At 34.2% G+C, this 18,449-nt stretch overlaps 1 protein-coding gene and 1 long non-coding RNA gene across 2 annotated transcripts; both read left to right on the top strand.

Moving 5' to 3' along the window:
- Positions 1 to 490: 490 nt before the first annotated feature.
- On the top strand, positions 491 to 6,866 carry LOC114421930. The gene is made up of 4 exons (XR_003668591.1): positions 491 to 1,145; positions 1,258 to 1,301; positions 1,383 to 1,493; positions 6,628 to 6,866. It is a non-coding gene; the product is annotated as an uncharacterized LOC114421930 (long non-coding RNA).
- Positions 6,867 to 11,071: 4,205 nt separating this feature from the next.
- LOC114422572 (probable inactive leucine-rich repeat receptor-like protein kinase At3g03770) lies at positions 11,072 to 16,602 on the top strand. Its single transcript, XM_028389004.1, has 7 exons — positions 11,072 to 12,929; positions 13,284 to 13,414; positions 13,950 to 14,190; positions 14,491 to 14,693; positions 14,790 to 14,836; positions 15,412 to 15,523; positions 16,151 to 16,602. The coding sequence occupies exons 1-7, from the start codon at positions 11,411 to 11,413 to the stop codon at positions 16,412 to 16,414; spliced, it is 2,517 nt and encodes an 838-aa protein (XP_028244805.1). The 5' UTR covers positions 11,072 to 11,410; the 3' UTR covers positions 16,415 to 16,602.
- Positions 16,603 to 18,449: the final 1,847 nt, after the last annotated feature.

Here is an 18,449-nt window from a genome sequence, read left to right as displayed (position 1 = left end):
TAAATAAAATTTATTAATTTATTAAGACCTCAAAATATATTTAACCATAGTTTGATAATGCGCAACTTATTAACCATTGGAGAAAATGATAAAGAAAGGATAAAATAATAAATTTAAAAAAAAAAAAAACACCATCCATCACATTTCCCTTGATTTGGAGGGATAACAAAAGTGTTCTACATGATCGAATGAATTTCATTACTTTCCATTCTATTTTTTTCTTACACATGTTTTTTTCCTGTAAAATTATCCAAGTTTGTTTTTTGTTCCCAACAAAAAATTATTTGTTTTTCATCCTAAAAAATTAAAATGTCTGACTTTTTGACTCGGAGTTAGATTTGAACAAATATGAACCTATTCAAACTTAGATGGCAATTTTAATTCAACTTAAATATTAAAATATAAATTTTGGGGATTAAAAATCTCCGCAAATGCAAAAAAGCTTCCACAAATTTTGGTACCCCTCTTTGCTCACCTTTTTCATCTTCTTCGAAGCTAAGATTACATTACAGTTTCAATTTCTTTGCAAATGCAATTTATTGTGACCAAAATTAAAATTGTAGAATCTCAAAAACCTTGTCACAGTTAAAGTCACAAACCATATTTGCAAAATCCTTAAGAACAACTAAAACCTCTTAGGCAACATAAATTTCTCGTCTTATTCTCACATTTTCCACACCCAAAATCTGGAAAAGCCAAATCCAAACACAACCATTATACTTCATTTTCTTCTCAAAAACCCTCAATTTCTTTCTTCTCAACATTTCCAAAACTTTGGCTCTACAAATTTCGCTTTTTTGAAACCAACATACACTTTGGCAACATGGCGAGTCATAAACGACATGCCCAAAACCAGCAATGGTCCAAGATCTAAAGCCTTAGTCGGAGCCACTGTCGTTCCTCCTCTAGATGAAGCTCAATTACCTCCAATGAGGCTACGACAATGTTGCCACCGCCTCCGATGAGGACGACCCGTACAACGTGAGCTCTAGTTCCTGGTGTAAGAAGAGGTGAAACAAATTTAGTTCACGAAGCGACCCACCACCCACCACCATCCCTAACGTCACTCTGGCATAGCCCCACCCAATACCCAATAATGTCGTTGTGGCCATCAATTGCGAATTTAGATTCGGGTTTTCTAACAGGTTTTGGGAATTCATTTTACCAAATTTAAGTTGTGATTTTGTACTTAGCTTGCTTGTCGTGTCATTTCATTCAATGATTGTTGTTTGAATTTTTTTTTATCTCGGGAATAAGGTTGAATGATGTTCAAACAAGACAAAGACGACAAGGAAAGAAAGGTTGGAAACTTTGTGATGGTTTTTTACATTTTCTAGCAGTTTTTAATCCTAGGAAATAAGCTTCTTCACCCTTTTCCTCAGGATTAGTCAGTTTTATTTCTCGATAGAGGCAAGGGATATAACTCAGCGATTGTGTGTCACCTTGATGTTGTGGAAGTTATCAGTTCAAGCCTGATTATCCATAAACCCAATGTAAGTTTTTCTATTTGTATGTCGTGATCAAATAATAATTGAAAATGGATAAGAGGCTCATGGGATTACACGAGGGGTGAGGGGGCTATATTTATGGGAGCAAACTCTATTCAAATATGAAGCATCTGGATACAAGTTATGCCTTGGAATGGAAGAGAATTCAAAATCATCTTTGTCTACGAACAAGGAAGCAACAAGTAATGCAACTAGGCATCTCATGGAAAGTTCAACCCTGGTTCAAGATGAATGCTGGCAGTATGCCTTACACATGCAAGTCAGACAGGAAGTGGCGTTTCCAGTGGCAGACGGGTGAGTAACACGAAAGAACATACCCTGGGGGGGGGGGACAACAACTAGAAATGACTAGTAATACCTCGTAGGCTAAGGAGCAAAATGAGGAATCCGCCCGAGGAGAGACTCATGTTTCATTAGCTAGTTGGTGAGGCAATAACTTACCAAGGCGATGATTAGTAGTTGGTCTAAGAGGATGATCAACCACACTGGGATTGAGACATAACCCAAACTCTTACGGGAGGCAGCAGTGATGAATTTTCCACAATGGGCGAAATCCTGACGTAGCAATGCCACGTGAAGGTAGAAGGCCTACGAGTCATGAACTTTTTTTTTCTCGGAGAAGAAGCAATAACAATATCCGAGGAATAAGCATCAACTAACTTTGTGCTAGTAGTCGCAGTAAGTCAGAGAATGCAAGCATTATTTGAAATGATTGTGCGTAAAGTGTATGTAGGTGGCTTTTTAAGTTCGTCATCAAATCCAGGGCTCAACCCTGGATAGATGATGGAACCTACCAAGCTGGAGTACAATAGAGGTAGAGGGAATTTCCAGTGGAGCAGTGAAATACGTAGAGATTGGAAAGAACACCAACGACAAAAGCACTCTGCTAGGTCGAAACTGACATTGAGAGACGAAAGCTAGGGGAGCGAATGGGATTAGATACCCCAATAGTCCTAACTGTAAACGATGGATACTAGGTGTTGTGCTTATCAACCCGTGCAATGAATGAAACTTAAAGGAATTCAATGCAAAGTGAAGAACTTTACCAAGGATTGACGTGTCATGAATCCTCTTCAAAGAGAATGGTGCCTTTGGGAACACAGACACAAGTGGTTGATATCTGTCATTAGCTCGTGTTGTAAGGTGTTAGGTTAAACCCACAACAAGTGCAACCCTCGTGTTTAGTTGCCAACATTTAGTTTGGAACCCTGAGTAGAGTGTCGATGATAAGCCAAGGGAAGGTGAGGATGGCGTCAATTCATCATGCCCCTTATGCCCTGGGCGACACATGTGCTACAATGACAGAACAAAGGATCGCGATCCCACGAGGGTGAGCTAACTCCAAAAATTTGTCCTTAGTTTGGATTGTAGGCTACAACTCACCTGCATGAAGCTGGAATCGCTCGTAATCACCAGTCAGCCATACGACGGTGAATTCATTCTCCAGCCTTGTACACACCACTCGTCACACTATGGGAGTTGCCCATGCCAGAATTCGTTACCTTAACCACAAGGAGGGGGATCTGAAAGGCAAGGCTAGTGACTGGAGTGAAGTCGTAACAAGGTAGTCGTATTGGAAGGTGCAGCTGGATCACCTCCTTTTCAAGGAGAGCTAATGCTTGTTGGGTAGTTTAGTTTGACACTACTTCACACCTAAAAAGAAGTGAGTTATGTCTAAGTAAAATTTGGAGAGGGAAGTCTTTTTTTGTTTCTCGATGGTGAAGTAAGACTAAACTCATGAGCTTATTATCCAAGGTCGGAACAAGTTGTAGGAGCTACTTTTTTCACCCCCATCCATGTCGCCACACGGGAAAGACATGGATCGGGGTGAGAAAAGGAAAGAGAGAGATGGGGTTTCTCTTGATTTGGCATAGCGAGCCTCGGCGGGAGGCCCGCACGATGAGTTGTTAGCTTAGTGGTAGAGGGCACCCCTGATAATTGTTTTGTTGTGCCTAGACTGTGAAGGTTTTCATCCACATGGATAGTTTAATGTGGTCATCATCCCCTAACCCTAAGAAGTGGATCATCTAAGGCACATTAACATGGCGTACTTCTTTTATTTGAATCGAGGTTTGAAATCAAACTTATCCTCAAAAGGATAGATTGGGCAATTAAGGTGAGATCCCATGTAGATCCAACTTTCTCTTCACTCGTGGGATCCAAGCGATCCAGGGGAACCACCACGGCTCCTCTCTTCTCAAGAATTCATACATCCCTTATCAATATACGAATAATTATCTCTCAAGCACAAGTTTAGGTTTGGCCCCAATGGAAAAAAATGGATCACTTAACAACATATCTTCACATACCAAGAACCAAGAGATTGCCCCTTTCATTCTAGGGTGACGGCGGAATCGTACCTTTAGAGTCTTTTTTCATGCTTTTTCTGGGGGTCTGGAGAAAATTGCAATTAATAGGATTTTCCTAGTCCTTCCTTCTCGAAAGGAAGAATGTGAAAAATCTTTTTCCTTTCCACAAGGACTATAAGAAGAATAGAATGTTTGGTTGATAAATAACTCACTTCTTGGTCTTTGACCCCTTCAATCAGTACAAATGCCCTCGATCAATGCAATGAGATGTGTCTATTTATCTATCTCTTGATTCAAAATGGTGAGAGCATGTTTGAAAAAGGATCTTAGAGTGTCTAGGGTTGTACCATAAGGGTCTCTTAATGCCTTCCTTTTTCTTCTCATTAGAGTTATTGCACAAAGCCTTTCCATGATAAAGAAAAAGGGGGAACAAGCACACTTGGAGAGCACAATACAACGGATAATTGTATGTTGCATTCGGGAAAGATGAATCACTCCTAAAAAGAAATCTATTGATTCTCTCTCAATTGGTTGGATTATAGGTGCGATGATTTACTTCACATGCGGGGTCTCTGGTTCAAGTCCAAGATGACCCAGCTGCGTTAAGAAAAAGAATAGAAAACTGACTTGACTTCTTCATGCATGCTCCACTCGGCTTGGGGGATATAGCTTAGTTGGTAGAGCCTCGCTCTTGTAATTGGTTCGTTGTGATTATGGATTGGATGTCTAATTATCCAAGCTGCAATGATAGTATCATGTACCTAAACCGGTGGCTCACCTTTTCTAAGTAATGGGAAAGAGAACAAAAACATGCCACTGAAAGACTCTATTAAGACAAATACGGGCTATCAAAAATGTAGATGAGGTAGAATGGGCAATTGGTCAGATCTAGCATGGATTGTACATGGGCAATAGTTGGAGTTGATGTCTCTCCTAGGGTTTCCTCATTTAGGATCCTGGGGAAGTGGATCTATCTGGCCCTTGCAAATAGCTTGATGCACTATCTCCCTTCAACCCTTTGAGCGAAATGCGGCAAAAGGAAATCATGGACCAACCTCATCCTTTCCACCCCGTAGGAACTACGAGATCACCTTAAAGACGCCTTCTGCATCCAAGGGTCGCAAACCGACCATAGAACCCTGTTCAAAAAGCAGAACGCATTAGATATCCCCTGTCAAGTTGCACAATAAGTGTCAGAGAAAGGTAATCACACATTCTTAAAAACCAGTATTCTTAAGAGCAATGACTGAGGAGGGAAAAAAAAGGTGATAGGGGAAACTCTCTGTTCTCAATTCTCTTGTAGCTTGATGCTCCAGAACCTTTAGAGATTTTGAGAATTGATGCTCTTTGGAGAGCACAATACGGTGAAAGTTGTAAGTTGTGTTCAGGGGGGAGCTATTGTCTATCGTTGGCCTTTATGGTAGAATCAGTCAGGGTAAGAGGCGATGGTTTAACCTGTGGCGGATGTCAGCGATTCGAGTCTGCTTATCTCCAACTCGTAAACTTAGTCGATACAAAGCTATATGATATCACTTCAATTTTTCCAATTTGGTAGTTTGATCTATGCTATGATTTATCATTCATAGATGTTGATAAGATCTTTCCACCTAGTAGCACCTTCGGATGACATAACCTTAAATTTAAGGGCGAGGTTCAAATGAAGAAAGGCTTATGATGGATACCTAGGCACCTAAAGACAAGGAATGGTGTAGTAAGGGACAGAATGCTTCAGGGAGTTGAAAATAAGCGTAGATCCGAGGATTCCCGATATAGGTCAACCTTTCAAACTACTGCTAAATTCATGGGCAGGAATAGACAACCTGGTGAATTGAAACATCTTAGTAGCCAGAGGAAAAAAAGCAAAAGTGATTTCTGTAGTAGCGGTGAGCAAAATGGGAGTAGCCTAAACCATGAAAACAGGGTTGAAGAAGAGCGATAAAAGTGTCGTGCAGCTAGGCGAAGCAAGAGACAATGCTGCACCCTGTTAAATTGTGGACATGGGATATGGTTGTGAATAAGTGTGTTGTTAACACTTGATTTGAAAATTACTTCTGTTGTGAGTTGTGAATTATACAATAACCCGAATGATTTTTACATTGAGAAAAATGTTTATGCGTGAGATGTTACAAGGAAAGTGTAGGGTTCCAAGTTAGGAACTTGGGGTGTTAAATTGTAGCGCAATGTGTTAAACGTGTTTGAAAACAAGTGTGAGGTCGTGGGGATTATATAACTCATGAGCAATGTCTACATGCAAAAGTTGTTTTAAGGGTTGAACCTGAATCAGGAAGGCAAGACCCTAACAAATTCTTTGAAGTCTAGCCTTAGGGATAAATACACTTGGTTTGAGTGCTCCTGTAAGCCTATATTGATCCCATATGGTTAGAACATTCTTGCAAAACAGAGTGACTCTGACTAGTCCCTTATGATTTTACTTAGTGAGAGTGACCTAACATACCCATTGTGTGATGTGTCTTGTTATGTACTCCTAGGCACCCCAGTGTGGTTTTTCATTGACATTGTACCACATTGCATATAGGCTTGAGTCGTATAATTGTTACATAATGATTGTGAATTGTTTATTATGAAATTGGTGAGTATTGTTATGTCTTGAATCGAGTGTGTGATTTATATGTAATGTGATTGGTTATTGAAAAATGAATTTTAAATGATAAAGTGGTGAAGTGACATGGATTGTATTAAGTTGAGATATTTTATAAATATTTCTATAATGTATTTTGATTATGTCTTTGTTTATCTGTACTTTATTTAGAAATGTGATAACTCACTCCCTATGTGTTGTTTGTGTTTAGATCCTTTGGTGATCTCGAACCTTGTTTCATGGGAGCAAATAATTAGGTGGAAGACTATAAAGAATCTCTTGCTAGAGAACACTGGGACATAATGCTCTAATAGGATGTGACAGCTGGACATGAGTTTTATTTTAATTGCATGACGTTCCAAACATGTATTTTACTTTATTTTATCTCACTGTTTAACTTAAGTTCTTTTGTAAACTTGAATGACCTTGTTTTGAGTTAAAGATGTTTTTAATAAGTTTTATTTGCTAACAGTGAATCGAATGTGACCCTTTTATCCACACAAATTAATTTAAGTAATTTGAATAAATTGATTTAATTAAATTTTATATTTTTATATTTTTTTTCTTATTTATATGTATGTTAGGGTAGAGGGTGTCACACAATCTTAATTCGTTCTAAAATACCACCAACATCATAGACAACTTCCTTAAAGGCTACATAGTATCTCATCCACCAAATGTTGCAAAGCTTACTATTAAGTGCTATGATGGTATGAGTTTCCCAAAATGGATAGGAGATCCATCCTACAAGAGCCTAATGTTCTTAAAATTGAAAGATTGTGCACATTGTACATCTTATCTTTGCCAGCACTTGGAAACGTCTATGTCCTCAAAGAACTTTACATTATTGGAATGAAAGAAGTATATTGCATTGATGGTGAGTTCTATTGTAATGCTTAGTTAATACTTTTTCATTCCTTAGAGAGACTATACTTTATGGACATGGAAAAATTGGAAAATTGGTTCCTCTCAAATAACAATAGGCAAAATGACATATTTTTTTCTTTGCATCAACTTTTCATTGTGAAGTGTCCCAAATTGTTGGGTAAACTACCAAAAAAACTCTCTTCTCTTAAACATGTAGTAGATAAAGACTGTGAACAATTGTTGGTTACCATTTCAAGCCTTCATGTGCTGACTAGAAACTAAAATGCATTGCTAAACATGTGTGAGATTGTGATGCCTTGGAATGATTGATGATGTGCAGGGTTTGTTATTGGATGATGATAATTATTCTTGCACCATATCCTTATATATTATTATTGTTAAAAGGTGAGAACACAATCTTGTGTGTTGATCTCGACAGTTAATCCGTAAGTATGAACCTTAGAGCCTAAAGGAATTGGGTTAGTTCCCATGATTTTTATTATATTTCCTTTTGTATTTTCTCAATGATCTATTATGAATGAAATGAAGTGATTTTCTTCATGTATGAAAAAAAACACTTTCTCCAAAACTTAAATAAGAAAATGCAAGAGCTATTAGATATCATTATTGTAGTTTGTAATGAGTCTATATAAACTTGTGATTGTCATAGATTTGCCTTATTTTGTGTTTTTTTTCTTGGGTAAATAGTCACTTTTGTCCCTAGATGTATAATTTACTGACAAATGCATCCGTGAAAGATAAAATACAAAATTTAGTCCTCGATATTGTAAAAGTGCAACAAATATATCCGACTGTTAACTTTCATTCATTACTGTTAATAAAATAGCCTAGATGACACAGAAGGACGAATTTGTCACTGAAATTATTGTCAACGTGACCATGCTGACTAAATTGAACGAAAATGTCAGTAAGATACCATTTTTGAATGTAAATGTCAATAATTTTTTTATTGGACAAAAATGTCAATATTTTTTTATTGGAGAAAAATGTCAGTCTTTTTTTCAGACCTAAATGTGAGTACGTTTCATTGGACCAAATGTCAATAAGTTGTCATTATTGGATGAAAATATCACTAATTTTTTGTTGAACCTAAATATCAGGATGTTTCTATTGGACTAATTTATTAGACCTAAAATTTCATTTTATTTAAGGGTAAAATATAATTTTAAGATAAATTTTTATCATTTTTTATCGTTACAATCATAACATTACAATAATCCCTTAATTGACAAGCATAATTTAAAACAAGCATAATAATAATGATAATACTGATTATCAACCATAATTTGTCTGTCACAATTAAAATTATCCAAAATAAACATTAAAACAATGTACCAATAATTACAAAATTTTCCAAATTATAGTAATTAGTCACAATTTATTATACATAAAAGATAAATATAACTCATATTTTACTTCTTCGAATCTTGACTATTTTATTAACACTGACGGATGAAAGTTAACGGCCAGATATATTTGTCACACTTTTTACACTTTCAGAACTAAATTTTATATCTTCACTTTCGAGAGACATTTGTCGGCGAATTACACAATCAGAGACAAAAGTAAGTATTTGTCATATTTGTATTCCCAGAGAGTAGGAAGACGAAGAAATCAAGCAAATATTATATAAAAAATATGTTCATATATTATCAATTAGAAATAAATGGTCAGATTAACAATCATTTTAGTAACAAATTCGTCTCTCTTTGTCATGTAGACTAATTTATTAAACAAACAAAAATTAAGGACCAAATCTATTTTTCGTACTTTTTATACTTTTCAGATACTACATTTTATATATATATTTTTTAGACACATTTGTGATGATTATTTATTATTATTTTTTCTTTTCAATAGAACAGAAATGAAAAGCATACCCGTGAAGTTTGGTCCTACAAGCATTTGCCCCTTTTCAGTCGGTCATCAGGCTTAAAAGGTTACGTTTTGCAATTGACAAATGTATCACGAGCTCAACAATATTCTCTGTCTGTTACTTCCTTTTCCTAGAGTGACACATGGATGCACGAATTTTGAAATAATAACGGATGGGTAAATCATTAACTTATTCAATATTTATTGAGAACTCTTACTATTTATTCTCGTGACATATCTTCTGGATTCATGTCCAATCCATCTGTTAGTTTGGCATCCAATGCCTTGAACATGCTAATTAAGAAATATTTGGTATACTTTAATGCTTGTTAATATTTATATTTAGAATAGTATTGATTTTTTATAATTTTATTATAATTATTTTATTTTGCTCTTTGTAAATTACTTAGGTATGATATGTTATAAATCCCAAATAATTATTGAAGATCTCGGGTTAATTAGGGATATGATTCGATTAATATATATATATATATATATATATATATATATATATTAAAGATAACTCTTATTTTACAAAGTTATTTGTGTTGAGGTAGGCTTAAATTTAAATCTTGAAAATAATAATATTTTTTTATTAATTCAGTATTTACAATCCAAAATAACATTTACAAAGAGGGTCGAGGTGAGGTGGGGTTGGAACATGCCAATTACATGTTTACAATTAGTTGGTACCAAACTCTACTCGATTCCCATCATATTTTTCTTCTACTTTTATAATTAATTTTTTTCCATCATTAAAATGAAATTCCCGGAAAGAATGTGCAAATGAATTTAAAATAATATTCGATTATTTGCATGCTACCATTGCTAGAAATTGGTGAGCAATTAACCGAGTTTTTTTATGGTCCCAAAATAACTGGCCATTGTAAGTGTAAAACAAAAACCCATGGACTTTGACCCAATTAAAATGGCAATGTGGCAGTGTTTGCAACTTCTAATGGAAAACGACAAACTAATTTCACATTTTCGTGTGCCCTTCAGTGCTATGATATTACCACACAATTATTTATTGATGCCTCGGGAATGCAGCGCCGTCCTATATTTTATGATTAGACATTTTTCACTTACAATGTCTTCTTTTTTGGCAGTCACGTTAATAGGGACATTATTAATGGTGTTTGGGGACAATTAATTTTAAGAGAAGAAATAGATCTAAAGCAAGACTCTTTCTTTAAAAAAAATATTATTCCCTCTGTTTTCTATTATTATTATAAATGAAAAACTATCTTCACGTTAATTAAAAATAATAATTAATGTCATTTAATTTTGTTAATTTCACTCAGAAAATAAGTTTTCTTCTCAAACTATTATTTATTAAAATTTGATATTAAAAATAAAAATGAATCATTAAAAATAAAATCTCAATTAAATAACAAATATTTAAGAAATAATCTCATTGAAAATAATAATATTATTACTATTTTGCATTAATTTTTTACTTACATTCTCTTATACTAGAACTATTATTTTTGCTGACAAAAAAAAAATTAGAGCAATTACTAATTACTGTTATGTTATTCATAGGTCTCGTGTATGGAATATGCATCATAGACAATATATGATAGAGTACTTTCTATACACATAATAAGTAAGAGAATCCAGTTTATTTAGTTGTATTTAGTTTAATAAGGTGTATAAGGGTTATAATTTTTCTTATAACATGTTCAATTTTTAAAATAAAAAAATACACATAAAAAAGTTTAATCTGAAAGAAGTACCATTATATTATTAGAGGAGACGAGAGTATGCAAAACCGCAGCCACAGTCGCGCGCTGCACTACAAATTTCAGTAAGATACAGAACAAAAAGGTACACATTTTTATTCTTATACACAATATAAAATAAGCGTTAGCCATTAGGTAACTAGCTTGTTGTCATGTAACTAAGTGCAGCCAAATAAACACAAAAGCATAAGCACCTTGCATTGCAAATATGGTTAACGGCTGAACTGAGAATGTGGTCCATTATAAAATGTTTCATGTTTTGCAGTGCCTAGTGCTTGTTATATGTCAATACTTAATGCATACCATGGAAGATCAGAAAGAACTAGAGTAAAAAAAAGATGGTTGGTACTTGGTTTCATTTGTATTGAATGAATGGAAGAGGCAGAAGCTTGGTCCTAAGAAGCCTAATCCAAAACCCCTTTGTGTCCTTATTTATCTACGTGATCACTCTCCCTCACTCTCTCTCTCTATCCATTGAAAGAGGAGATGGCACCAAAACCAGTTTCCCTTTCACATTTACTCCATTTAACCTTGTTTCTTGCCACCATCCAACTCTCAGAGCAGTTAGAGTTTTCTCAGTCTCAAACACTTCTCAAGGTTCAGCAACTTCTTGGCTATCCATCAGCACTAGGTACTCTAAGCAGCAACATAGACTTTTGCAACATTGACCCTACCTCATATTTGACATTAGTTTGCTATGAGGATAGCTTGACACAACTGCATGTTGTTGGCAGCAATGAGTATACTCCACTGCCTCAAAACTTCTCCTCAGATACTCTATTTGCTACACTAGGCACTCTTTCAAGCTTGAAAGTCCTCTCTTTGGTTTCTCTTGGACTCTGGGGGAACTTACCTGAAAGCATTGCTCAATTGTCTTCATTGGAAATACTTAACATTAGCTCAAATCACTTCAATGGAGCCATCCCTTCTCAGCTTTCACTTCTGAGGAACCTTCAGTCAGTGGTGCTTGATGATAACAACTTCAATGGTGAAATTTCCAACTGGGTAGGCTCACTACAAGGTTTGGCTGTGCTTAGCATGAGGAACAACTGGCTTAGTGGAAGCCTTCCAACTTCATTGAATGCTCTTCATACCTTGAGGGTGTTAGATCTATCAAATAATCAGTTATCTGGGGAACTTCCCCATCTTAAGAATTTGGCAAACCTTCAAGTTCTTAACTTGGAAAACAACACATTTGGACCTCATTTTCCTTCTCTCCCCACCAAGTTGGTTTCCCTTGTGCTTAGGAATAACAGCTTCAGGTTAAGTGTCCCTTCTAATTTAAGTTCTTTCTATCTGCTCCAAAGGCTAGACCTTTCTTTGAATGGTTTTGTGGGGCCATTTCCACCATCCTTATTGTTAATGCCTTCCATTAATTACCTTGATGTTTCCTCAAATAAATTCACTGGGATGCTTTTCAATAACATGTCATGCAATGATGATCTCCACTTTGTAAATTTGTCTTCAAATCTTCTGAAAGGTGAACTTCCCACTTGTTTAGAACCAAAGACCAGGGTTGTTCTGTATGCTAGAAACTGCTTATCAAACAAGAACCAAGATCAGCACCCTTCAGATTTCTGCAGCAATGAGGCTTTGGCAGTGACAATCATACCCCATCAGCAGAAGCACAAGAGAACAACTAGTAAAGCAATTATCGTATCAAGTATGGGAGGTCTTGTTGGTGGAATGTTGATTGTAGGAGTGGTTATCTTGGTTGTTAGCCGAGTTCATAAGAAACAAGTAGGGAAAATACCTTCAAAGTCCACTTTGGAGCATGTTATCAGCCAGGAGCACAATGAAGATGAAGTGAAAACTACTACAAGGTCCATAATGGAGCATATCATCAAAAGGGTTCCTGACAAAGGTGCTGTGGAAACACTAACAAGATCCATAAAGGAGTACGTCATGAGCCGAGTGAATAACAAGCGTGTTGTGAGGGCATCGACAATGTCCATAATAGAACATGTATCATCAGCAAACACAGCAAAACTACTCACAGATGCAAGTAAATCCTCAAATCCTTTGCCTTATTAGTACGTAGGTTTTATGTTGAAAAATAAGATTATTGTGTTTTAAGCTTTTGGTTTAAGGGCTAAAACAAAATTCTGGGAATATGTTTTTCTGTCTTGCTGTAAATGTATCAAGGTATGCCAAAAGTATTGAATTAGAGTAGGAGAAATTTCTGGTTTTATTTCTAAAATAGATAATAGATTAAATATATTAAAATAAGTGCACATCTATTGTGCTGAAGTGCAGAATATGTCATAGAAATCAAGGAATTGGAGCATGTCACTCACAAGCTTCATTTCTATTAATTATTACATGTCACATGTAGTCATTTTATATTCTTTGTTTGCAGGGTATATATCAGAAACAATGAAGATGGGAGCCAGCCTTCCTGCTTATAGGACCTTTGCTTTGGATGAACTTAAGGAAGCTACAAATAATTTCGATGAATCATCTTTCATAAGTGAAGGCCCACATGGTCAGGTATGTTCTAGAGATTATTAAGGTTGATAGAATCATATATATTTACCTACCAAATGCTAGATGCCCTAACCTATAGAACTGTAATTTTGTGATGACTCCCACTTGACTCTAGAAACTCCATACTTGAACTAATATGTTAATAATCTGGACATCACATAAGTGCCAGTTAGCAAAAATTGAGAAAACTTGCTGAGTACAATGTCCATGGCTATGTTTTGTCCTCAGATGTAGTACATCTGAATCTCTGGCATGACTTCTGTTGAAAATTATATTTACTGAGTGGGCTAGTAATCTATCCTTAGAACAGGATAAGTTACAGGAATCCATATGCAAAACTTCAGTTCTTCAATAGGCATCAAGCATCAATCCAAACATATTCTAGAGTTTTTTCATTCTCACTTTTGCTGTCATAGTTTAGTATTGTTTAGGTTCTGATATAATTCACCCTGCTGATTATTCATATAATTCTTTGTGTAGCTGTTCTCCATTTTCTTTGTGACTTGCTAATTTTAATTTATTTTAACTATAATGGCAGATTTATAAGGGGGTTCTCTCTGATGGAATGCACATTGCTATTAGAGGTTTGAAAATGAGAAAGAAACAAGGCCCTCAGACTTACATGCACCATGTTGAGATAATTTCAAAGCTAAGGCATTCACACTTGGTTAGTGCACTTGGGCATGCTTTTGAGTGCAACCAAGATGATTCAAGTGTAAACAATGTATATCTCATATTTGAGTTTGTTCAAAATAAAAGTTTAAGAAGCTGTGTTTCTGGTAAGGAAAATTTTCCATCACAATCTTCCTTCTAGTATTCCCTCATACCATAAATTTCAATGATTTTGTACACTGAAGTCCTTTATAGAACTTTTTTGGTTTAAGATTTTGTTTTCATTTTCTATTTTTGCATATAATTACAAAAATGTCAATTTGTTTTCATTTTATTTCCTATTTTCAAATAGTTGTTTGAAAACAAATCTTTAAAAACATTTTCTCAAACCAAATAGTACCTAAACTTTCTCATGTTCACATACAAGGAAATGAATATTTCCACTAACATATATATACTTTTAATAGGATCTTCTGGGGAAAAGCTTTCTTGGACTCAGAGAATAACAGCTGCAATTGGAGTGGTGAAAGGCATTCAATTTTTGCACACAGGGATAGTGCCTGGACTATATTCAAATAATCTGAAGATAACAGATATTCTTTTGGATAACAATCACAATGTTAAAATAAGCAGTTATAATCTACCACTCTCTGCTGAAAATAAAAGAATGGTAAATGGATAAAATCTTTGTTTATATTCCCTTACTACTACTATATCTCCATTCATTTCTGTTTGTTCTCATCATTTTTTTCTTTAAAAATTTCAGATCAGCAAGGGAACCTCCCCTGGATTAAAAGGAAAAGTCCAAGCAAGGTAAAAAAATATAATAATTAATTCCTGAAAGCTGATATTGTAATAGAATCTAATCTAGCTACTAAGAAAGTAGAAATTATAATCTAAAAAGAAAGGGATATAGTTAGCAAATTAAACACAACAGAATTAAATGTTTGAAAAGGGGTACACAATCATTGGATTTTCTCACTAATGAATTTTAGCATATATGCTTTTTCTTGAAAGTTGAAATAGATATACTATTAGTTAGTTGTAGAGATAGTTAGGTAAGAATTTTTTAATTCTTCCTTAACCCCTGATGCATATACCCTTTGATATATCTCAACCCTGATCCATATATATCTGCTTCTTCTAGTGCTAGGTGCTAACCACTCCATTGGGATCTCTAATGTGAAAAAAATGTTAGTGAAACACACAACTTGTTGACCCTGGTTCTTAAAGGCTTCAATGTCTACAATCAAGTCAACTAGTTAGAGAAATAGAACCTTTTCCAGAGTCTTGTACAAACACACGGGTGCTTTGCTGATTGTGTCTAATAATGTATAGTTATTTTCTCTTGGAAGTAATTGAGGGGATTGCTTTAATGATTTATGCAGGATCCAGGATGCAGACAAGAATGATGTCTATGATATTGGAGTAGTCTTGCTAGAAATCATTCTGGGAAGACCAATAATGTTCCACAATGAAGTTGGAACACTAAAAGATCTTGTGAGTATTAACTTCGAACTTTCATACTTAAACATTTTAGACTAGTTTTGGATAACTTTCCCAATTTGACATTAAGAGTACTTGGATTTGCTAAAAATAAGGGACAATACAACATTAAAAACTTTTTGATGTTTAGAAATGTAAAGTACTAGACAAAACAGCACAAGAAACAGTACAAAACTGAGTTTTTGTTATCCATTAAACCAAGTTACAATTTTGTCCATAACACAAAAGGCAAGATAACAAAAATCCTTTTCCCCTTCATCTTCCCAGCTCTTTTGTGCACAACACAACAAACAGGGGTATTATAAGAAGGTCCTATTTGGATAACCTTTTCAGTAAGTACTTATAGGAGAAAAAATAAGAAAATAAAATGAACTAAACTTTGCTTATAAGTTAAAATCAACCTAGGCACCTAAATTTTATAGAAGTTCTTTCATCTGACTTCTCCAAAAGTTGGGGGTGCATAAGTTGATTTTAACTTAAATCAAATGCAATCTAAGAAAGATTGTGCAACATATCTGAATACAACCTAAGTTCAGAACCCAACTTTGATGTGTTAAGCACAAGAGGTAGTAAAGTACTACCACCTAATTCTAACAATGTTACTGTGTGGTCCTTCTGCAGTTACAGGTAAGCATCAAAACCGATGACATAGCTAGAAGGAGCATTGTTGACCCAGCAGTTCATAAGGAATGTTCAGATGAGTCATTAATGACAATGATGGAGATATGTGTAAGGTGTCTCTCTGGTGACCCAACTGAAAGGCCTTCTGTGGAAGATATTCTCTGGAATCTGCAGTTTGCAGCACAAGTTCAGAATTCATGGAGAAGAGACTCAAGTGATCACGATCACAGTTACTCACCAGCGCCATCCTCCAGGGAGACATAATTAAGATTTGTACGAGATTTCCAGCCACTAATAGTGTATCAGTGTATGTTACCAAGTACAAAAGTTCAATTTCATAGCATGATTGTGACAATTTTATAATCCTGTTCATCATCAGAATTCAATTAGTACGTGTGCCTGTATTGTTTCCCTCTTATTGATTTATTTATTTTCCCTTTGATTTGGTTTTCATCCGATTCTTTGAATGCATAAAGTCATTTTTTGGTATTTCAATCTTTCACTTTCCCATTACCCATAGAAAATCATCAAGAGGGACAAGATATTTTAATTAGTTTTTAACTTTTTTTATTAGTCGAAAAATTTATTTAATTGTTCGGTAAATAAATTTTTTTTAGTTTCTCCATACTTAAAGTAGTATTTTTTAAAAAACTAGTTTCTATTTTTGTATATTTTTTTTACTTTTATCCTTGATATATTTATTCATTTTTTTTTGTTATTTTCCTTATAAATAAATCATGATTTTTTTTTTATTATTTTACACTTTTTATTACTTCAACAACAATTTTATCAAATGTTTTTAATTTAATAAATTAATTTTTTAGTTTAGTTATTAATTAGCTTTCAGTTACTTTTATGAAACATAATCTAATTACCTAATGTCATGTGAAAAATTTATGATATTACTGCCAAAATTATGATCATGTACAGTTTATTAAAACCTCTTGGATTGATGTCTTCAACGTGTGCTTGTTAGATTTTTCACCTCACATCAATTGAAAAACAAAAATGCTAGCTTTAGTAACTTTAGATTTGATGTATTCATTCCTAAAATAACTTAAAATTTGCTGTAAATCAATTGATTAATTCAATAGGTAAAAATACTAATCACACAATTACATTTACTTTATTTGATTGACTCCATGCTAAGTAAGGCCGACTCAAAGGAAGGCTTAAAATAAAAATTGAAAGAGATTTTTTTCACTAAAAAAAAATAATGATATGTGGAATCTTTTAGTTAATATGTGTAATCTTTTTTACTTTAAAAAATTAATAATAAATATTAATAGACCTAAATCTCAAGCTTTAATAATTTTATTATTAATCCGGTGTTGATGCTCCCAGTGCTAGAGTGGTAGTTGTTGTAAGTTGTAACAATCAAATTCATTGTTTTTGTGACTGTATGGCCTTTGTATTAAATTTATCGTGTACTTCCAATGTAGTTGTTTGTTGTAACAGAAAAAGTGTCTCTGCTTATGGCCTCATGACTCGACACATAAGGGGTGTAGCATTAAAAATTAAAAGAAATGCTTTGAATATAGCATATACTCTTTCTAGTAAGGTCATTAATTATGGCATGAGAAAAGTAACTGACATTTTCAAGTGTAAGGTCATTACAAAAATTAAAACAACTAATCCCTTCGTCCTTAATTGAGATTTTTTTAGAAATTTATATTTTTATAATATTTTTTTTTCTAATTTTTAGATATATTAATTATTATTTTTTACATACTTTCATTTAATTATTCTCTCTCTAAACAATGAGAAAAAAATTAAGTAAATAAAGAGATAAGAAAAATGATAACTTTGAAAAAATAGTACAAATAATTTACATATTTAATATGATTAATAAAATTAATTATTTTTTTTAAGGAACATGAATTAATTAAAAAAATCTTATAATTAGAGATGGAAGAAGTAAAAAAAAAAAAATTATACATTGTAGCACATAATACAAAATTTCCTAGGAATTTGGTTCTTATGTCTCCTTGTAAGATGATAGGCGAGTCTTTGTGATCATTTGAGTCTCTACTCAATGAATTTTTAACTTTGCTGCAAACTACAGATTCCAGAGAATTTCTTCCACAAATGCCCTATCAGTTTGTTCACTAGAGAGGCTCCTTAATCCTTACACATTTCTCCGTTAATGTTTCATCTTGACATTCCTTGTGAACTGTTGGGTCAAACTCAACAATACAAGCTACTCTATATCACAAGTATTGATGGTTACTTGTAACTAACTGCATGAGGACCCCATAAATGTTTGGGAATAACTTTTATACGCGTGCATAGTTTATTA

This window comes from Glycine soja, chromosome 8 (genome assembly GCF_004193775.1).
Source record: "Glycine soja cultivar W05 chromosome 8, ASM419377v2, whole genome shotgun sequence".
NCBI classification, from domain to species: domain Eukaryota; kingdom Viridiplantae; phylum Streptophyta; class Magnoliopsida; order Fabales; family Fabaceae; genus Glycine; species Glycine soja.
The sequence above is the reverse complement of the archived record's forward strand: the minus strand, read 5'-3'. Positions and strand labels throughout refer to the sequence as shown.